General features: G+C 34.0%; 1 protein-coding gene across 1 annotated transcript; it reads left to right on the top strand.

Annotated features, from left to right (window-relative positions):
- Window positions 1-17251: 17251 nt before the first annotated feature.
- Window positions 17252-18361, top strand: MS3_00000691 (uncharacterized protein; the record flags this gene model as incomplete). The annotated part of the gene is made up of 1 exon (XM_051208363.1): window positions 17252-18361. The coding sequence occupies exon 1, from the start codon at window positions 18038-18040 to the stop codon at window positions 18359-18361; it is 324 nt and encodes a 107-aa protein (XP_051064863.1). The 5' UTR covers window positions 17252-18037.
- Window positions 18362-22209: the final 3848 nt, after the last annotated feature.

Below are 22209 nucleotides of genomic sequence, written 5' to 3'. Positions count from 1 at the left end.
TATGATGTTTTGATGATAGTTACTTTTGTGAACGAACGAACGTTATTAGGATAAAGAATAAGGAATATTAACTATTAAATCACTTGGTATTGTTTGGCTTGTATCTTCCCATTGAGGTTTAAGACTGCAATTGATCAGGACTCAGTAGCTGAGTGGATGACGTGATGGTGTTTAAAACGAACGCTACTGGGTTCGAGTCCCAGAGTGAACATCAAATCTGAGATGCAGGTGCATTCAGCTGACGAGTACCACATAGGATGAAATGTGCGTCCTGGATTCCACTACTAGCCACTATCCATCATTGCTTACAATTAACTGTTAATATTAATCAATCAATATGTGTTATAGTAACACTTTTCTGATTAATTTCGATTAAGGTTAATTTTACCAAACTCTTTTATTAACTCATTTAACGGACAATGTTATTCGGACAGTAACAATTCCTTTCTTTCTTTGTATCATTATAATCACCATCAAATCTGTTTAAACGTTTATGTTTGATCATAAGTGATAGCCCACATACAAATTCCTCATTCTAACTTAAATGTTAATCGCTTAAATAACACTTGATGAATCATTCTTTCACATGTATATATATATATATATATATGCGCTCGAATCCTGTTATTAGTCTTTGACTTGTATATCTGTGCCTTGATTCGATCTGACCATAAATCCACCTCTATATTCGCTCGCATACACATATTAGCCTCTCTGATCCAAATTCGCTCGATGTACTTTTAACTTTGTTATTTGTGCTATCCACTAATAAACTGTTGTCTCTGTTTCTTATTGTCTTCTGATTTCAAACACCGTTGGAATTTATATGATAACGGTTATCAAGATGATCGATGAACAAAGCTAGACCACTACAGTGTGTACACAATTCACCCTATCAAATATTATATCTCGTAAACTTTGAAATATAAATTAAAGGTGTAAACTGATTGAAGGTATATGTTCTACCACTTTTAATCTGTTGTTCATTGACTGAAATTCTTGACATATAGACTATTGGATTCCTTACTAGTAGACTAAAAGTTAAGCATCCATATGTTAGATCGAATAGGTTGGATCATGAATGAATATTGTTGTAGAATCCAATGCTAGAATGAAACAGTCATTTAGTATTTTGTAGTCTAACTTGAGTCGATTTGTTTTTTCGACAATCTCCACAAATTTCATAATTGATAGTTATTCTTACCCCTATTACATCATGTATAACACAGTTTTCTACATACAATAAACTCTTCTATAGATACTGCATGGTCAATGGAGCTTCCGAAAGTTAATCCAAGGAAGATGAGCCATCGTTGTTCATTCACCGTATTGTTTTCATATTTTACGAATTCAATGTGTAATTTTGCTTGATACAATAAATTGGTCTTCCCTACCAAAGATTTCATTCATTACACTAGTTTCATTTGTAAATCATGAATAGCTGTCTCAATGTTTTATTTTATTTATTTTAACACATAGATATTGGTACAAGGAGGCACCAAATACATATGCGCCACATAAATCATTCGATTTGTGTGAGGGCTGGGATACTGCACGGGTGCCCAGACCGAAGCAGGTGGTTTTCTTAGGAGGCAACACCCCGAGCCTTCGACATGAAGGTCTGACCCACATGGCAGTGGGGCATCGTGAGGAGATGCAGTCTCATGGAAGCCGGTGACCAACGATTGGTTCCTACGCCATTTGTTCCCGCAGGATACTAGAGCCCATGTTCACCATTGGTTTGGAATCCGGTTAAAGCGCCGGACATTCGCTTTTCGTCCTCTCAATTTCGTAACCAACACCCCCGCTACGAGAAGGCAGTGAGTACGACTTCCCTAGTAGAAGCTGTATACGCGTGGTCGTGTGAGAGAATTTCGAGAGGGGGCGGGCCCACCCCACTTTCGGCCGTACCAGGGCATTTGGAGGCTATATTTAGATACTGTGAGGTATTCAACACATTAAACTGTAGTTCAAATGCCTTGAAAAATTTAAAGCCATTGTAAAAATTTAGTCTTCAGTGCTAAAATATAGCGATTATATTCTGAAGTTGACTTCAGTAACACTATTTATATACCCAGTATAGGGAAATATAGGCAATTCAGTCTCTCAAGTTGTTCAAACAATAGTCCAACTTTTATTTACTTTTACTTACGCCTGTTAAACCCAATGGAGCATAGGCTGCCGACCAGCATTCTTCAACCCACTCTGTCCTTAGCATTGTTTTCTAGTTCCATCCAATTCTTGTTCATTCTTCTCATGTGTATATCAACTTTTATTACAAGTACCTTAATTCTTGTATCCAGTTTTAATGCGATCATTTTATGTAATCTGTAACATTTGGTCAGGTTTTACAATAATATCGAAATTGTCTAAGATGTTTTTCTCACTTCAGAAGATATCAATATCGTTTTACTATAAGTTCAGACTTATTTTATCATATATATTTCCAAATGATTTAGTGATTGGTATGATGTCAAACTCTTTTCCAGCTACCGATAATACTGGAGTTTTAAAGAGATGCCATGACCAATGGAGTTCACTCCGTGTCTATTGTGAGGAAAATGGTTCCCCAATATCATGAACTAAATAAAATTAGACTTGTGCACCAATTATAAATGGTCCAGAGATTTAAATTTTACATACAAGATCGAAGATTCTGGGTACGATTCGTGGATATGTGATCGTGAATTTACACTATTGAAGAGTCGTATACTAAGATGAAATGGCCTTACAGTGCTTTTCGATTTCAACGGTAATTTGCCGAAAACCAATTCATGATTCAATCTGTGAAAATATCCAAAAATATTCAATAATAATCTTATTTTAATTACATGATTTTTAAAAAGATGAGATTATGAGCAATTCAACACTACCACTGGTAGTGTGTGTAACATTGTTCCATTCATGATATCAATCAAAACTTAACATTCTCCACAACGTCATACCGACAATGACGTACTGACCGGTATGAGCAGCCTTGCGTCCTTGCTAGTCCCTTCCCTGCCCAGCTCTACCTGTTGAGTCTTGAACGTTAAATCCAGTTTACACTATACAAACTATTTATTTCAAACATACCTGGTTTATATAAGCCAAACAGACCGCACCACATCCTAAAGTAGGAAATAACATTTATACAAGATCAAGCCCAAAAGTGTCTGAGAACGTGAGAGACCGTTATTCTTAAACTAGGTATAACTTCAAAATAATAAATCATATCATAATTGTCTGTAGGTCGAAATAAAGCTTATTACTTACTTACTTACACCTGTTACTCCCAATGGAGCATAGGCCGCCGACCAGCAGTCTCCAACCCACTCTATCCTGGGCCTTCTTTTCTAGTTCCATCCAATTCTTGTTCATTTTTCGCATGTCTGTCTCCATTTCTCGGAGTAATGTGTTCTTTGATCTTCTTCTTCTACTTTGAACTTGAGGATTCTAGATGAGAACTTGTCTTTTGACGCAGTTGGGTGCATTCCTCAATATATGTTCTATTAACTCCCAACCCTTCTTCCTGATTTCTCCCTCCCTGGAATCCGATTCGTTCTCTCCCACAGTAGGTTGTTGCTAATAGTGTCCGGCCAACGGGTCCGAAGTATTTTGCGTAGACAACTGTTAATAAACACCTGTATTTTCTGGATGATGGCTTTCGTAGTTCTTCAGGTTTCTGCCCCATACAGTAGAATTGTCTTGACATTTGTATTGAAAATCCTGACCTTGGTGTTGGTTGACAGTTGCTTTGAGTTCCAGATGTTCCTCAATTGTAAATATGCTGCTCTTGCTTTGTCGATCCGCGCCTTCACATCTTCATCAGATCCACCCTGTTCATCAATGATGCTGCCCAAATATGTAAGGGATTTTACATCTTCCAAATCTTTTCCGTCAATTGTGATTGGATTGGTGCATTCTGTGTTGTATCGGAGAACCTTGCTTTTCTCTTTGTGTATATTGAGATTTACTGCTGCTGAGGCTGCTGCTACACTGATCGTCTTCTCCTGCATTTGTTATTGCGTGTGCGATAAAACAGCCAGATCATCTGAGAAGTATAGATAGTCCATCTGCATTCTAGCTGTCCACTGTATCCCATGCTTTCCCTCAGATATTGGCGTCTTCATGATCTAGCCAATCACCAGGAGAAAGAGAAATTTTGAGAGTAAGTAATCTTGCTTAACCTCAGTCTTTGAAAATAAAGCTTATCATTAAAAAATCTAAATCTATATAATCTAGTTATACAATAAGAATATATGTATAATGTTGGTCCATAAATAGTTTCCAAAAGTTACCCATAATTAAATCCTTGTTAGGATATAAAAGGGGAACTTAAGATAGTGGAGAAGATTTGTAGCTCATGTGGATAATTTTGATGGAGTATTGTTCTCTAATGTCAATAAGAACCAATCAACATCGAGGTGTACAGAACAAACTGTGAAACGCATATGGAAAAATTCAAACACCTCACTTCTATCTGAAGTTTGTGCTGATGATATCGTTCAGAAGAACGATGAAAGCTCCACGACTAAACCATCCAACTCAGAGAACAAAACTCCATCAAATAGGGAGGGGAACTTAAATTTATCTCAGATTTTGTTATTTTATTATTAACAAAAATGCAACAAAACATGACAAAAAAAAATTTTCTTTGTTTTTTTTGAAAAACAAAACAACAAAAACACCTTGTCTAATTTAACATGGTTCATAAATATTAACGCTAGATTCATTTCACTTTAAGCATAAATTCCCTTGACGACAGCAATAACAACAATAACAACACTAAAATGAATTCAAATATTTTGGCGGAAATTTCAAATACGTTGGGAAATTTCATTAAAATTTTTGTTTTAATTTTTAACTTTCAACAAGGTTTTTTTTCAAATTCATTTTCAATATGATTTAGTTTAATGGATTATTATTTTTTTTTAAAAATTATTGAAGCATTTCACTATCATTGAAGTTGTCATTGAATATTGAATGTAATTCTATGGTTTATTAAAAAACACATTTAATAAATTACTATAATTAGTAATGATCAACCGGAATTTAGCCATTAATATCTTTCAATTATAATATATAACATTTAACATAATTGACTATATTGTAGATAAATGAATGAATAATGATTTGTAATATAATATGAAATACTAATGTGTTTTATATAAGTTTTAGTGTTGGTTATTATGTTAAGCCTCATATACCACCTTATTCTCTAGCTTACGGACAGTCCATTCTATTCATTCTATTTCAGTCACATTCTGACGTTGTTATTTATCCGCTTAACAATCTTGACTAGTTTTATATGAGCGCGTAGGTGTGTGTACATTTCTTATCCCATTACTTAGCATATGTCTGTAACTTACTTTTGTGTAACTATAATTATTGATTAACGCTTGGTTAAATGAGAGTTGGCTTACCCACCATCTCCACTGTGCGTCGTTTTGCTTTGTTCTATTCCATTCGCTCTATATACAAAATATATGTATTCAAAAGTCCATTCTCGTTATTCGACTTATTTAATTCCGTTATTGACTAACGTGATTTAAGTCGATGATTATATACAAGGATAGGCGACATATATATTTTAACGACAATCATCATTACGATCTCGGGCCACTAAAGTGGAGAGCCCTTTTGACAACATCGTCCGATCTAAATGAGGACAAAATAAAGGGCCCAACAAAAACTTCTTTGAAAGAAGTGGATAACAGTCTTTCGAAGTAAAACTCTTTGTTTATATGTACATTGTTAGAATAATATGGAATAATATTGCTAGTGGAGAATGAACCAATTGGTTACATCATTAGTGTAATCAGTTTTTAGTAAGTAGACTGTTTCAATGTTAGAGATTTGTGGAAATTATCAACTGGGTTTTTTTATTAAATCGGAAAATGAAAGCATGTAATCACTAGAAAACTGCTTTATCATTAAAATGTGATTTTTCATCAGTTCATGCCCTTAGTTCTCTCCATGGTGAACTAATAGGTATGTACAGCTAAGTTGTTCTATACTAGGTCGAAACAACTAATTCAGTGATTATCCAACTACAATCATTTCAAAATGTAAGCTGCAATAGTAAACTGTTTGTCGGACTTAAGCATGAATTTCTTTATAAAATCAAGTATTCGCTGAAAAGGAGACTGTAAAATGGCCTTAGTATATCTAGAGCGTAGATTATTGATATACTGCGTACTACTTGAGCACTTGAACGCTATAACCATCCAAGTCACAAATAAGAAGACAAAAGAAGAGTGAGAGGGAATTTTATTTAAAAACATTATCAAATACGGTACGAAACTTTCAGGTATTTATACTTTTTAGTAAAAAACGAAATCTTCATTACAGCCATCCAATCCGCATTCAGTGGTTTTTAGCATTTGTCCAATAGGGAAGTTACACGTTGAGATTCTGGAATGCCCACTCAAAAGATGAATAGATGGAATGTCTTCAGCTGTTTCTAAGATTCTTATAGCTTCCTTAAGTGTTATATCCCGATAAGAAAAATGAATGGTAATTTTTGGAATCCATTTATGGACCAAGACTATGAGTATATTTTTATCGTATAATTGTTGTGTAACTAATCTGTTCATATTCATGTCCCTCTTATTATGAGCTTTATTTTGACCTATGAACTGTTATAATACGATTTGCCATTCTTGAGCTATGGCCTGTCTATTAATTACTATCTCCCTCATTCACAGCCTCATTTGACTCATTCTTGCACAAATGTTATTTCCTATTTTATGGTACGTTGTGGTCTGTTTGGTTGACGTATAAACCAAGAATGTTTGAAATAAATGATTCATATTGCAGAGGCTGAGATTGGTGTCCTGGACTTGACTGGTTGGGCTAGGCGGAAAGCAGGACCAATCAGAACTTCAGGTTGCTCGCACTTGTTTTATGCGTCCTTGGTCCCATCGATAATCCGCTGCACTCTGATTAGCGGTATCGTTGCGTAATAAAATAAACAGGGCACACAGGTTCACAAGTTATAACACTGAGTTCACCTGTGGGCCATCCTCACAAGTCTATAAATATCAACTGCTATGTCAAAGTTATTCATATGATTACGTAATAGTGATTTACAACAACGTTCAGGTTTTCCAATTAATATAACATTTTTTGGTTGATTTATTCAGGATATTATAATCAATGATTGTTATCATACTCTGATATTTTCTGTTGATACCAAGACCACAATAATCCTTCATGAAATAGGAAACATTCACCAATAAAGTAGTCACTAATGACCACATATGTTTTTGATTAAGTTATAATGATTGTTCATTCATTATGATATATAAATGAAATCCAGTTTTTCTTTTAAGTACTTAAAAAAATATTGTCTAAGATTTACCGTCTTATGAAATTCCATAACACTCGTGAATATATATAAAATTTCACTGAATTCTATGACTATACATTCTCGAAAGGAGACTTTGTTGTCAAACTTTATTTAACCTAGTTATTAAGAAGTAATAATCAACAGTGTAATATTTGAAATCATCATAGATACATTCAGTTTGATGCTTGGCATTACTGTTCAATAGAAACAAATATCCTTCTGTTTTTGTATTTATTGTGTCCAGTAATGAAATTCAGGGAGCGCATCGCGTACTCTTTGAAATTTGTCAGCTGGATATATCTGAACCCATGTTGATAGTTACATAGAGAATTGAACTAGGAAATTTTGATTTCAAACAGTTCATGTGCTATTTATTTAGCTACTAAGTTCAAACGGAAATATACAACATAACCAGTTCAAATGAATTAAAATCCACTCAATAACACAGAACACTAGCCATTTGAACTCACTAGCTAAATGGATAACATGTTGAGTGCTTGAAGTCAAAGGTGCTTAGTTTAAGTTCATATGTGACCATCAACATGATTGCAGATGTACTCAGATGATGAATTTTAATATCTGATTACCTTCGATCACTTAAATAGCATATACAATTACCGAAGAACCAGAAGATCTAAATATTACTAATATCAATGAAATAAAATAAAGTATATTATAAACAAATTACAGAATATCAAATTTATGAGATGGTGGAGATTTGTAGCTCAGTTGGATGATTTTGATGGAGTTCTATTCTCTGAGTTGGATGGTTTAGTCGTGGAGCTTTCATCGTTCTTCTAAACGACATCATCAGCACAAAATTCAGGTAGAAGTCAAGTGTTCGAATTTCTCCACAAATGGCTCACCAGCTTGTTCTGTAGACTTCAACCTTGGTCGGATATTGTTGACCTTTAACATGACATTGTTTACTTCTTTGTTTTGGTTGTATCTCCCATTGGTTTGACTTTTGTTCTTATGTTTGTGAAGAATTTTCCTGATTGGTTGGTAAATTGGATTGATTTCAACGTATTTGTTGATTTCTGATTGACCTGAGTGTCAAGCTTCTAAAAATTCTCTGGTGTTTTTGAAATTGCCTCTATCCAAAATCTCCACATCCTTCCAATCGAATGTGTGTCCGTAGTTGTCCACGTGCATTGATATAAGGCACGACATATCAAAACGTTTGACTGCTAATTGATGTTCATGCAGGCAAAGATGAAGCAGGTGTCCACTTTGTCCTATGTAGTGTTTTTCGCAGTTCGCACAATTTATTTTGTAGATGATATTTGGTTTGTCTTCTTTTGCCATTTCATCCTTTGATTTCCATAGGATTGATTGTAGGGATTTTGTTGGTTTATATTTAGTCTACAACAGGTAATATTTCACTAACAAATTTTCAAATAGCATAACCGACGTTTAGTAAAAGTCACGTTAACAATCAAGGATTAACATTTCAATAACAAATATTCTCAATAGATCAAAAGTCATTTCGGCGAGACTGTAATATATAGATGAACAAATCAGATTTAAGATAACAGATCTTGGATTTTGCCATGTAATTCTTTCATTTCTTTATCTACATAAAGTTTTGACATTTTAACTGATGTCAATTTATGATGAAAACTTTAAATCTAATTCCTAACCTTAATCATAATCATTATTCTTCATACAGGTTTATAACTCTGATTTAACTCGAAGAATTAGGTGGACATTCTCATGGTCAATTTAGAGTCTCTCAAATGTCATTCATAAATTATAGTCTTATTGTCATTTCCATAAAAATGGAATATGATAAAATTTGCTTTTTATCAATTCACAAGAAACTAGGTCACATCGAGAATAACTTTTCCCCCTCTTCATACATACATATATATATATCAGTATATTCTGGCTTATTTATGTATGGTATAATAGGCGATTAGATGACTTTCTTATTAATTAATCAGTGACCTTAGTGATTAAATTATATCTATCGTTAACACATTTAAGAATAGATATACAATGTATAAATTTAATTCCCATATGTCAAATAATCACTTATGTTTAACTGTATCAATACAGTAATAATGGTAATTGAAATACAAGGTCATAAAAAAGAGCAAATATTTGAATTTTTTTAAAAAAATATTTTGATTTCATTGGACTAATAAATTAGATTGAATTGATTTTTTTATTATTAATTTCAATGGTTGAGATCATGAGTGAGTTGAAGCTAGATCATCATGGAAAACCTGAAAGTATTGGATGGCCGTTTCATCCTATTGTGGGACTCCTCAGTGGTAGTGCACATTCATGATCTTGCCCCCCGCGAGATTCGAACACAGGACTTATCAGTCTCATGTGCGAGCGCTTAGTCACTAAACCACTGAGTCAGCTGGCATCCAACGGTGTTAATGTCTAACTTCAACTAATCCACGAAATTAAGCGACACATTTATCATTGTCATCAGTCAGTTACTATTTCATAACAGACCTGGTTGAACTTCATTGGTTACTGCTTCTCACTAGAACTCATTCATGCATGGATTCATTCAGTAATTCGGACTACTGAACTGGAATTCATTAATCCATTTTATTAATGTCAATTAATTGAGAAATGTAAAGAATAACAGATTAAATAAATTCAGTATAATCATGGTCATATAGTTGAATAAAACAGAACACTAAAAGAATGAATCCTTGGATTCGTATTTAAAAAGATGATATGTAAAACATATATCAAACATTAGTCAAATGTCAGTATAAACAAAAAGTAACTGCACACATTTCAATATTTCAAGAAGAATAATGTATTCAGAAGTAATTGAATTGAGCTACTAGAATATTAGAAGAACAAATCTCCTGGCGAGACTTTAATTTATGGACGAATCAATCACGTATAAGATGACAGGTCTTGGATTTTGTCGCAAAATTCATTCATCCATTTGTCGAAATAGAGTTTTGACATTTAATCTGATATTGGTTCATGATGGAAACCCTTAATCTAATTCTTAACTTTAACCATCAACTGTAAATCATAATTCAAATTGCTTACATAGGTTTATAACCCTTATTTAGTCCTAGTTATTAGGTGGGCAGTCTCAAGGTCGCTTAAAAGTCGTCCATAAATTATAAACTCAACAATCCCTATTGTGATCATGAACGTTTGTTCGATATTATGATGTATTGTGAACAGTGATGAATTTGAAGTTTACAAGTTTGTTTAAAACATACCTACGCAGTTACAGTGAAAATATTCTGTCATCATGAATAAGTCAACAGATCATTCATCATTCTTTGAAGTTTCCTAACAATTTTCTTCTGAAATCACTAAATGACACTGAATTCAACCTCTGTAGACAGTAGTATAATGAAATAGTAAATTTTTGTGATAAAAAACTTTGAAGTAGTAAGATGTGAACATGTCAGTTTACTATTCAATAATGTCTGCAATAAATTTCAACTCGATTTCGTAATCGTGGCAGTCTACTTAGTGATCAGATAGAATAAAGCGAGAATTATCATATCCATCGTTTTTGTAAGCAATGGCGGCCGGCTTTCCTCGTTCTGTGTTGTTGTTTTTTTTCGCTGTTTCTTTTGTGTATCTGCATAATTTAATGTTTCAGTGTGCTGAAATTTCGCGGTTAATGTAATACTTTAAGTATTCGCTCAAATTTTCTTTGAATTAACTTTGTTTTCTCAATTTTTACTGCTGCTGCTGCTACTCAAGTCAATGTAGTTCTTCATGTAAGCTCGCTTGTTTTATGTTATAAAATGTTAGTCGATTTTTTTCTAGCTAAAATAAGTGATGTTGCCGCCTGAGAATCTAACTCTCCGCATGTTTGTTTCCTAACTGTCATTTATGTCTTTATGTAAAATCAATTATCTGTTATACAGTTATTCAACATTTCCTTTCGAATTGATTGAAACTTAAGATTTAAAGAAACAAGATAGATAGATAGATAAAGAGATATAAAGACAGAATAAATGATCAAATATACTACTGAATTTAATTGTTTTCGGAATATGCTCTTCTGAAATCACTAAATGACACTGAATTCAACCTCTGTAGACAGTAGTATAATGAAATAGTAAATTTTTGTGATAAAAAACTTTGAAGTAGTAAGATGTGAACATGTCAGTTTACTATTCAATAATGTCTGCAACTCGATTTCGTAATCGTGGCAGTCTACTTAGTGATCAGATAGAATAAAGCGAGAATTATCATATCCACCATCTTTGTAAACACTGACGACCATAATCATGACTTCGTTAGACTCTGCTTACTTATAATACGTTTTAACATGCACCTCTTTCGTTACAACATGACAACTCATTTCTTTGAAATTCATTGTTATTTTTCACATGAAAATAAATATGAACCTATCAATGAAATCCATAACACAAAACCCCCTTCATGTAAATATCGATTATATACAATGAAATAAATGTTTCTATGGATCAATCGTTCATTTGTTTCCATTTTATAATGTTTAATTATCAAATCAACCGATTAATTGAAGAGTAGAAAACAAGGTTTCAAAAAAAGAAAGCATCATGTATTATATCAATGTGAACTGACATTGAAAAACCTTGATTTGTCTGTAATAAACAAACTTAAACAAAAAGACCCAATTCATCGGATCCATTTTTAAGTTGTGTTTTTGTTTAAATGAATAATGAACGATTATAATTGAGAAAAATAAATGAACAATGAAGAAGGAATAACTTTTTGATGTTCTATTTAGATAATAATTACAAGGTAATGAAATTAGAATCATGTTCACAATGTGAACAATAAGAGGTGTAGTGAACAAGAACACGAATCAGGACAATTGAATGTAATTAAACACAAAACTACAGAGTATCTCAGATAAAATCTGAGAACCACATAGTAAATCCACTTGGTATTGTTTTGGTTTGTATCTTCCCATTCAGATTTAAGACTGCAATTGATCAATCTGTTATTGGCATATGTGCATACTGTGCGTATGCCTCGATATTGCCTTCATTCACAAGCTTTTATATGCAAAGATGGATAGTGGCTAGCAGTGGAATCCTATTCGGGACGCGTTAGCTGGATGTACCTGCATCTGAGTTGGTGTTTACTCCGGGACTCGAACCCAGTACCATTCGCTTCAACAAACAGACTGATCAATTGCAGTATTAAACCTCTATGGGAAGATACAAGCAGAACAATGCCAAGTGAATTTAAATTCACCCCATTACACAAGAAAGTGGCTATCAGGACTATTTATTTATTTTAACACATAGATATTGGTACGAGGAGGCACCAAATACATATGCGCCACATAAATCATTCGATTTGTGTGAGGGCTGTGATACTGCCCGGGTGCCCAAACCGAAGCAGGTGGTTATCTTAGGGGACCATTCCCCGAGCCTTCGACCTGAAGGTCTGATCCACAAGGCAGTGGAGCATCGTAAGGAGGTGCAGTCTCATGGAAGCCGGTGATCAACAATTGGTTCATACGCCATTTGTTCCCTCAGGATACTGGAGCCCATGTGCACCATTGGTTTGGGATCCGGTTAAATCGCCGGACAGTCGCTATCAGGACTCAGTAGCTGAGTGGATAAAGCGGTGGCGTTTGAAGCGAAAGGTACTGGGTTCGAGTCACGGAGTGAACATCAACTCCTATACAAATGCATCCAGCTGACGAGTCCCAAATGGGACGAAACGCGCGTCCTGGATTCTACTGCTCGCATACTAAATCGTTAATTTGCAAAATATCAATCCATCGTCTCAAACTTCACTGTTCCTTTGTAAATATCAGTCCATTGTCTCAGATTTCATTGTTCATACCTTTTCGTACCAATTGCTTTCGGTTTCCGTTATGTCCTTATCGATCATCTGCTGAAACACATTCTATGCCTGACTACAGTTATATACTACATATATGGATATAAGCAACCCATACCACAGAGGTAGCTAAAAAGAATTACTCTATGATTGAAAGTGATCTAGTTCGAACTGGGAAAATTATTTAATTATGAAGAACTGAACAGTTTTTTACGCACGAATATATATTTATTGGAAGATTACTGAAGCGTAAGAAACATTGGAAAAAATATACCTATATATTTATCTCACCCTCTGACTATACTAAACAAGGACATACCCGAGAATGTTTATTCTTGGAGGAAGTTTAACACCCCTAAATTATGTTTTTGTCAGTGAACCTGTTTAATATATGATATATATACACATTTTAAATATTGAAGTCGACTGTCATGCAATGTACTCGTCAAAGCCAAAGCGAACATGCACAAATAGATGAGAAGAAATAATCGATAGGTGAATAAAACATTTCCATTACATAGGCTCGTTTGAATTTCTCAGCTACTGTATGGCCTTGATTATATGATCTTTTTGACTTCTACAACATGTAACATGCCTGGATTCATTTAGTAATTCAGACTACTGAACTGGAATTCATTAATCCACTTTCAATCAACTTGTATTATAAGTTAATCCTTAACCAATGAATATGGTTGTAAATAAGATTTTCCACTGGGATTAAATGACCACCCAGTACATCATTGTTTTCATTTATTTGCTACTAACTTTTTATTACCTGAAGAAAACTACCTTGAAATTAAATTTGTCTTCATATTATAAGTCGACTAAGGATGATAATATGAACCAAAGTATACCAATTTCATAATTTCATTGTATCGTGTTAACTCCATCTCTTGAAGTGCATGGATTTGATATTATGTAACGAATGATTACTAATAACGATTTTCAGGAGAGACTATAATTTATGGACGGATCAACCATATTTAACATAGCAGGTAATGAATTTCGAAATGAAATCCATTCATTCATTTGGCTAAATATTATTGTGGCATTATAGCGGATGTCGGTTCGTGTTGAAACTATTAAATTTAACTCCTTAATCTAACATTCAACTGTAAATCCTAATCCTAATTCTTCACACTAATATATAATCCTCATTTAACCCTAGTAAGTAGGTGGGCATTCCAAAGTCATTTTGGCGTTGCTCAAATTACTTACTTACTTACTTACGCCTGTTACTCCTCGTGAAGGAGCATAGGCCGCTCACCAGCATTCTCCATCCAACCCTGTACTGGACAATCCTTTCTAGCTCCGTCCAGTTGTAATTCATCGCTTTGATATCTGCTTCTATTATCCGACGCAATGTGTTCTTTGGCCTTCCTCTCTTTCGCTTCCCTTCAGGATTCCAAGTTAGGGCTTGCCTCGTGATGCAGTTCGACGATTCGCGTAATGTATGTCCTATCCATTTCCATCGTCTTTCCCTAATTTCTTCTTCAGCTGGAAGTTGGTTTGTTCTCTCCCACAGAAGGCTATTGCTGATGGTATCCGGCCAATGGATGTTGAGTATCTTGCGTAGACAGCTATTTATAAATACTTGTACTTTCTTGATTGTGGTTGTTGTAGTTCTCCAAGTTTCAGCTCCATACAGTAGAACTTCCTTGACGTTCGTATTGAAGATTCTCACTTTGATATTCGTTGAAAGTTGTTTTGAGTTCCATATGTTCTTCAATTGTAGGAAAGCGGCCCTTGCTTTGCCGATCCTCGCCTTTACGTCTGCATCGGATCCTCCTTGTTCATCGATGATGCTTCGAAGGTATGTGAAGGATTCTACATCATCCAGAGTTTCGCCATCAAGGGTGATTCGATTGCTGTTCTCCGTGTTGTATTTGAGGACCTTGGTTTCCCTCTTGTGTATGTTGAGGCCTACTGATGCAGAGACTGCTGCTACACTGGCTGTTTTCATCTGCATCTGTTCGTGTGTACGTGATAGGAGGGCTAGGTCATCTGCGAAGTCCAAATCGTCTAATTGATTCTGAGCTGTCCATTGTATTCCGTGTTTTCCTTCAGATGTTGAGGTCTTCATAATCCAGTCGACCACCAGAAGAAAGAGGAAGGGAGAGAGTAAACAGCCTTGTCGTTGCTCAAATGTCGTACATAAACTATAGTCTTACCAATTTTCTAACTAAAATAAGTCTTTGATTGAGATCATGAATCTCTCGGTGTTAGACCACTACCACCTGGAAGCATTGGACAGCTGATTTACCTTACTGCATACAATAAGCTATAAATACTACAGGTTTTGGACACCACCCGTTACAGCAATTTGTTCATTGAAACAACATGACTTCTGTTTTAATGAAACAAACAAAACCTTTGCCCGGAATCTTTCTAGAACAGTTATCTTTGTTTATTACTTATTGTCAGTGCTCTAAAATAATCAGAGAACCAAGGGATACCTTGTATTAAATATTCAAAATTCGCGAATCAGGAGGTAAACTTTCCCTGGTTTTATCCTTCAGATCACGATAATACCAATAGAAAGTTTATCGTAAAACATCCAAATATCTTACTCGTGTAAATCTAATGCGAAGTTGATGCATGAAAAAGTTAAGTACAAAGCTAGTCGACCTATTACAAAAACAGTATACCAGAGTTTTTGCTAATATTTTTTGGTAATGCATGAAATCGGTTTTCACCCTAATCCTCCACTTGCAATATTATCAAACGTTTTTCAATAAGATGATTCCATAGCAAAAAATCTTACAACAAAATTTCCATCAGTGAATAAACATCCAAACAACCAATTCTATCTTTCCTTTACTGAAAATTATTTTTCTGGTTAGCGTTTTTTTAGCGAGTTAGTTTTCTACGGGATGAAAAAGATGAATAACAACTGGAAGGAGCTGGAAAAGATTGCCCAGGACAGGGTTGGATGAAGAATGCTGGTGAGCGACCTATGCTTTTTCACGAGGAGTAACAGGTGTAAATAGAGATGAATAAAGACTAGCAATGAAATCCAAGATGTACGTTTCACTCTATTTAAGATTCGTTAGTTGAATGTACCTTCATCCTAGAGTTGATGTTCACTAGGAGATACTAACCCAGTATGGTTCGTTTTAAATGTCATCACTTTATTCACTTAGCAGCTAAATTTAAATAGCTACTATCATTTATGATGAACTGTTAATTTATTGATTGTTTTCTTAAACTACACCGTATACAAAAAACAAACAAACAATAAAACATACATTCCAAATATAAAAATCGTGAAATTATCCTTTCGAAAATTATTGATCGAATGTTTACAATTTAGTTATCATTTATTGTTGTCACTGAACAGTTGTTGTCTCTGTTTTTTTTTTTGTTTTTTTAAATGTTTGATATGAAGGGGACTGGTTGATAAAACGAACGAAAGGGAGAAACATGAAGTGAAAGTGTAAGATATGAATCATATTCTAGTTGGATGAACTTTCTCTTTGACATATATCCCTTACATATTTTGTATAGAAATGAAATGACCTTAAAGGAAATAAGAAAAATAGTTGTGTTAAAAATTTTGTCGTTGTTGTTGTTGTTGTTGTTGATGTATATTTAACTGTGTTGAAGTGTATAATTGATACTTATCATAGTTAACTATTATTACTATTACTAATACTACTAATACTAATACTATTAGTAATCCATACTGTTCACAATTATCTGTTCACTGTTTCTTGTTGTTTAGAATGTTGATTATCGTCAGCTGCTCGTTGATATTTACTTGCTTATTTCTCTATTTATTTACCAACTGTCGTATGATGTCTGTCATAAATATGTCCTGTTGAATTTGTATTGGTTAATAGGGTTGGGTCAATTAGTTAGTACATATAAATATAACATGTGGTTCATAGACCTATTACAAATAATACAAGAGTAAAGAAACAAGTAATAAAAAAATGGTAATGAAAATAATGGTTATGTTTAATTTGCTAATGTAAAGCATAATTGATATATAAAATTAGGGTATATGAAGTGAACAAGAACACTGATGAAAACAATGGAATATATTTTAACACAAAATTACAGAATATCTTGGTAAAATATAAGAACTATGTATTGAATACTTCATTTGCGAATTTCCATCATTTGTCCTTCACATTCAGTATGATTCTTCAAGTTCACAATTCCTCTCTATTTTCGCTTCTATTCTCTTCAGTTTGATCTTCTTAGTATTTTGCTTCCAGATTTTCCACTTCCGATTGATGTTTTATACTACTTATGTCGACAGATATAAGTAGAATACACCATTTATGTACTGTTGTAAAAATCGATTTTATTACATGCTTAGTTTAGAGGTTGAATTATTCAGGGTAAATAGTTGAATTCATGTGTCGATCTGAGCTAGACCACCACTGAAAACCCGCAAGCATTGGATGGCCGTTTCGTCCTAGTATGGGACTCCTCATCAGTGTGCATACGTGATATGACACGCGTGACTCAAACCTTTTGCCTTTGGTCTCGCGCTCGAACGCTCAACCTTTAGACTATTGAGGTTAAACATTACCACAGTTGGATACCAGCTATGTGGGTGAGCACTGCTGAGCAGTCCCATACTAGGATGAAACGATCTTCCAGTGCTTTCAAAATATTCAGTAGTGATTTGGCTTAGATCGACTTGTGAATTCAACTATTTACCAATTTTCCCTTGAATAATTCAGCTTCTAACTTCTCACTATCATTTGAACTATTTTATGATGAACAGTCGCTTGAAACCTCACTAATTATCAAATCTGTTCTGAATTTATTTTCACAATAATATGTTAATTTTCATCATATGGTAGCTTCGCCATTGTTAAAAATCTCTCAGCTTTCTACTATTATATCAGAGAGTTAGAACTCCTTTTCATTGTATACAGCTATTGTTGTCTGATGTTATTTTTATCTCTCAGTTTGTTGAAACCAACTGGAACGAAGAAATTTACACATTTAAAAATATACGTTTGTCTTAAAGAACATACTGTAGTGAACAAGAACACTAGTGAAGATCAAATGTATTTAAACACGAAATTACAGAATATCTCACCAAAATCTGAGAACCATACTGTAAATACTTCATTTACACAATGTCAATCAATTGTCTCAAACTTAACTGTTCCTTTTGCAAATATCAGTCCATCGTCTCAGATTTCATTGTTCCTGCTTTTTCATACTAATTTCATTCCGTTCTCATTTTTCTCCTTAGTTCTCTATTGAAATACATTACGTTCCTGACCGTCATTATATACTACTTATATGGATATAAGTAGCTCACACAATACTTTTATCTGACCATGATATTAGGGAGTTTTCAATCCATAACAATTTTAAAAGTTGACAGAAAAGATAAAAAGTCTGTAATGAGATTTTTTTAAAATTATTTATCATTTCTTTGTTCGAGTTTTTAGTAGTATCAGACAATTGATGCATGACAACAAGAGAAATTTACAAGTTTTTTTCTCATTCCAGTTAATTATTTATCGATCAAAGAAATAAGCAAATAATGTAGTAGTTTAGTGAAGGAGAACACAGGTGAGGAAAATCGAATCATATTTAGCATAGAATTACAGAGTTGCTTGGTAAAATAGAAAAACCATACTATTATACTTAATTTGCAGAATGTTCAATAATTGTCTCGAACTTCATTGTTCTTGCATTTCCATACTAATTGCTTTCTATTCCTGCTCTTCCTTTCTTGATCTTCCCCATCTTCTGCTGCCAGACATTACATTCCTGACTCACGTCATATACTAATTATATCAATATAAGTAGCACGCACCATAGTAGTACTATATAAACATTGAATTGATTGACAAATCATCATTCAGCTTATAGACAAATCTACAGGGTTAATAATTTCAAAATTTAAAATATGAAGTAATTTTACAAAATTTTGAAAATCCCTTTCCTGTTTTTTCGATGTTTTGTAAATCTTTGAAATACATTAGTTTATTGAGATCATGAATTGATCAGTATTAGACCATCATTGAGAACGTGGAAGCATTGGATAGGCGTTTCGTCCTAGTATGGGACTCTTCAGTAGTGCTTATTCACAATTCTTCAAGCACGACTCAAACACAGGACCTTCTGTCTCGCGTATGAACCCCTATTCTTTAGATCATTGAACTGACATCTAACAGTGTTAATGTCTAATTTCAACCAATTCACGATATTGAACTATTATCTTTCATTGTCTTCGGTGAGTAACTACCTCACACCCAACAAGGTTTAACTCCACTGAAAACTATTTATGTTGGGAATGTTTTTTTGAAAAATTTCATCAAACTTTCTATGGAAATGTCCAGAGTACCAAATGTTTCTGTCAAATTTCCCAATGACTGATATTTGGTAGGATTTAACCTATACTATCCATGGTCTATTACAGAACCATTAGAAATTATTCATTTATATCAACAACGTCTCAAATTTATAATTATCCAAGTGATCTTCATTAGGTAAGATGAAATCCTATTTGAAAATAAGTTATTATTTGAATTGAACACGACACATATCGCCTTACTTACTACTTACTGAATACATGTTTAGTAATATTAATCGAACTTAATGTGAGTGTTGACACTTGTAATCGGAAATAAAATGGCATGTTATTTGTTATTTAAATGATAGAAGATACTCTGATATTAAAATGAAGAATTACTTAAGTTGGGCCTCTCTTTGAGCTTTCCTAACGATAACCATCAATCACCTAACATCGAAATATAGGGCATAAGATGTCAAGTCACTGAGTGGCCACATTCAGTCAGGACTAAAGCACCAAAAAGAAAATGCATGATATTGGTCAGTACTAGGTTATTAGTCGGTTGTAAACATCTCATTTCCACAGCTTTTTGCTCCCCTCTTTATGTCTCCAGCTGTGAAGATAGACGATGCGGGTTCTAATCTTATAGACGGCATTGGCTCTAATAAGATTACAGGTACCTCATGACGACGAATACCAAATAGAATGGAACCTAAGTTCAGAGTTTCCAGCTAACTACCTTCATATTCTAGGATCTAACTAGTAATGTAGGCGTGAACACTGTCATCGTCTCTACTTCCTAGTGGTGAACGGACTTTGTTTGAATACCAAGTCATTAAATCTCGTTGTTACATGTAACTTCATTGAACCAATACACCAAACATTAAGGTTTAAAAAAGTATGTGATTAATTATTAATCAGTTCTTAATTAACTTAAACATTACATTATTACAAGTTAATGGTTACAATCCAGCTAACTCAATATTCGACTATGACATTAACTTGTGTAGATGTCGGTTTACTCGAGCCCCTCCAATATGTACCATCTTACAACATAGCTGTTTTTGAGAATCAGGAAACTTTCCTTCTGATATCGACCATTATATATATACGGTTACTTAAAACTTTAAAAACAAATCTAGAAGGTTTCGATTTTCAGACAAGAAACAGATTAAATTACACCAGATCATCTAAGTTGGCACATTTTTGTAGGTTTCATAAACAGCTATAATATGAGTAACGATATAACTATTCTTTCATTAATTAAAACACAGCAGTCCCTGATAATATCAGAACATAATTTTAAAACAAAGTAATCGAGTCAGTTAGCCAGTTGTCACAAACTAACATTCATTCAGAGCTGTAATTAAACAAATTTGTGAAATATTAGAATTGTAGTATTCTTAATATTTTTAGATAGAGATGGGTGGTGACTAACAATAGAATCCAAGACTTTTGACTCGTCAACTGGATGTACCAGATTCTCAGAGTTGATATTCCCTCTGGGTCTCAAGCCCAGTACGCCGTTACGATGTCTACTTAGCTACTGAATTCCAAAGTGAACATTAACTCTGAGACGCATTTACAACCGGTTAGCAAGTCCCAAATAGGATGAAACGAGCGTCCTGGATTTCAATACTAGGCATCATCCATCTCTGCTCACAATCCTTTAAAATTAGTGGCAATATTGAAGAAATCTGCACGTGATGCACATATGCCAAAAAGCGACTTGCCAATTTTAGTCGTAAACACCAGTAGGAGGAGTCAAACAACCAATAATTATAAGCATTTTTCCAATACTCTTTCATTTTTATTTATTCGCCAGTTAGTATCACTATATGATTAATTAACCAGTTTTTGACATTAAATATTTTCTAGTAGTACTTCAATTAACCACTAATTGTTGAGTTTTTATTGAGATCATGAATCGACCAACGTTAATCCACCATTAAAAACCTGGAAGCAGTGGACAGACATGTCATCCTAGTATGAGACTCCTCAGCAGTGCGCATTCACAATCCCGCATGCTGTTGTTGTCAAGATTTTCAAATGTTCCAAGGTGAATATCCTTTGTAGCTTCTTCTTTTGATCCTATATGACGTGTTGATATTTGTGGATCCTATAGTGTGCATCAAAATTCAACCTGATGTTTTTGCTGATGATGTCGTTTAGAAGAACGATGAAAGTTCCATGACCAAACCATTCAACTTAGAGAACAAAACTCCATCATAATAGAAAATTCCCGAATTCTTAACAGTACACTTACTTACTCCTGTTACTTCTCGTAAAGGAACATAGGACGCTCACCAGCATTCTCCATCCAACCCTGTACTGGGCAATCCTTGCCAGCTCCCTCCAGTTGTTATTCATCCTTTTCATATTTGCTTCTATTTCCCAACGTGATGTGTTCTTTGAACTTCCTCTTTTCCGCTTCCCTTCACGATTGCAAGTTAGGCTTTGCCTCATGATGCATTTTGATGATTTGCGTAATCTATATCCTATCCATTTCCATCGTTTTTTCCTAATTTCCTCTTCAGCTCGAACCTGGTTTTTTCTCTCACAGTTGGCTGTTTTTGATGGTATCCGGCACATCGATGTTGAGTATCTTGAGCGGTTAATCAATTTAAAAGAAATACTATTTCCACTTAAAGGAATATCATTTTCTTTTTTCTTCTGCATATTCCTTTTGTATAAATTGAATATTTGTAAACAAGTTAGTTTTAAACAAATTTCTAAAGATTTAATAAAGTCCTCATTAGTGACTAGTTTCAAGATGTTTTAGTGAAAATTCATAATTAGTGGTATT

The sequence above is a fragment of the Schistosoma haematobium genome, chromosome 5 (assembly GCF_000699445.3).
Source record: "Schistosoma haematobium chromosome 5, whole genome shotgun sequence".
Taxonomy (NCBI): domain Eukaryota; kingdom Metazoa; phylum Platyhelminthes; class Trematoda; order Strigeidida; family Schistosomatidae; genus Schistosoma; species Schistosoma haematobium.
This window is presented reverse-complemented; position numbering and strand designations above follow the sequence as displayed.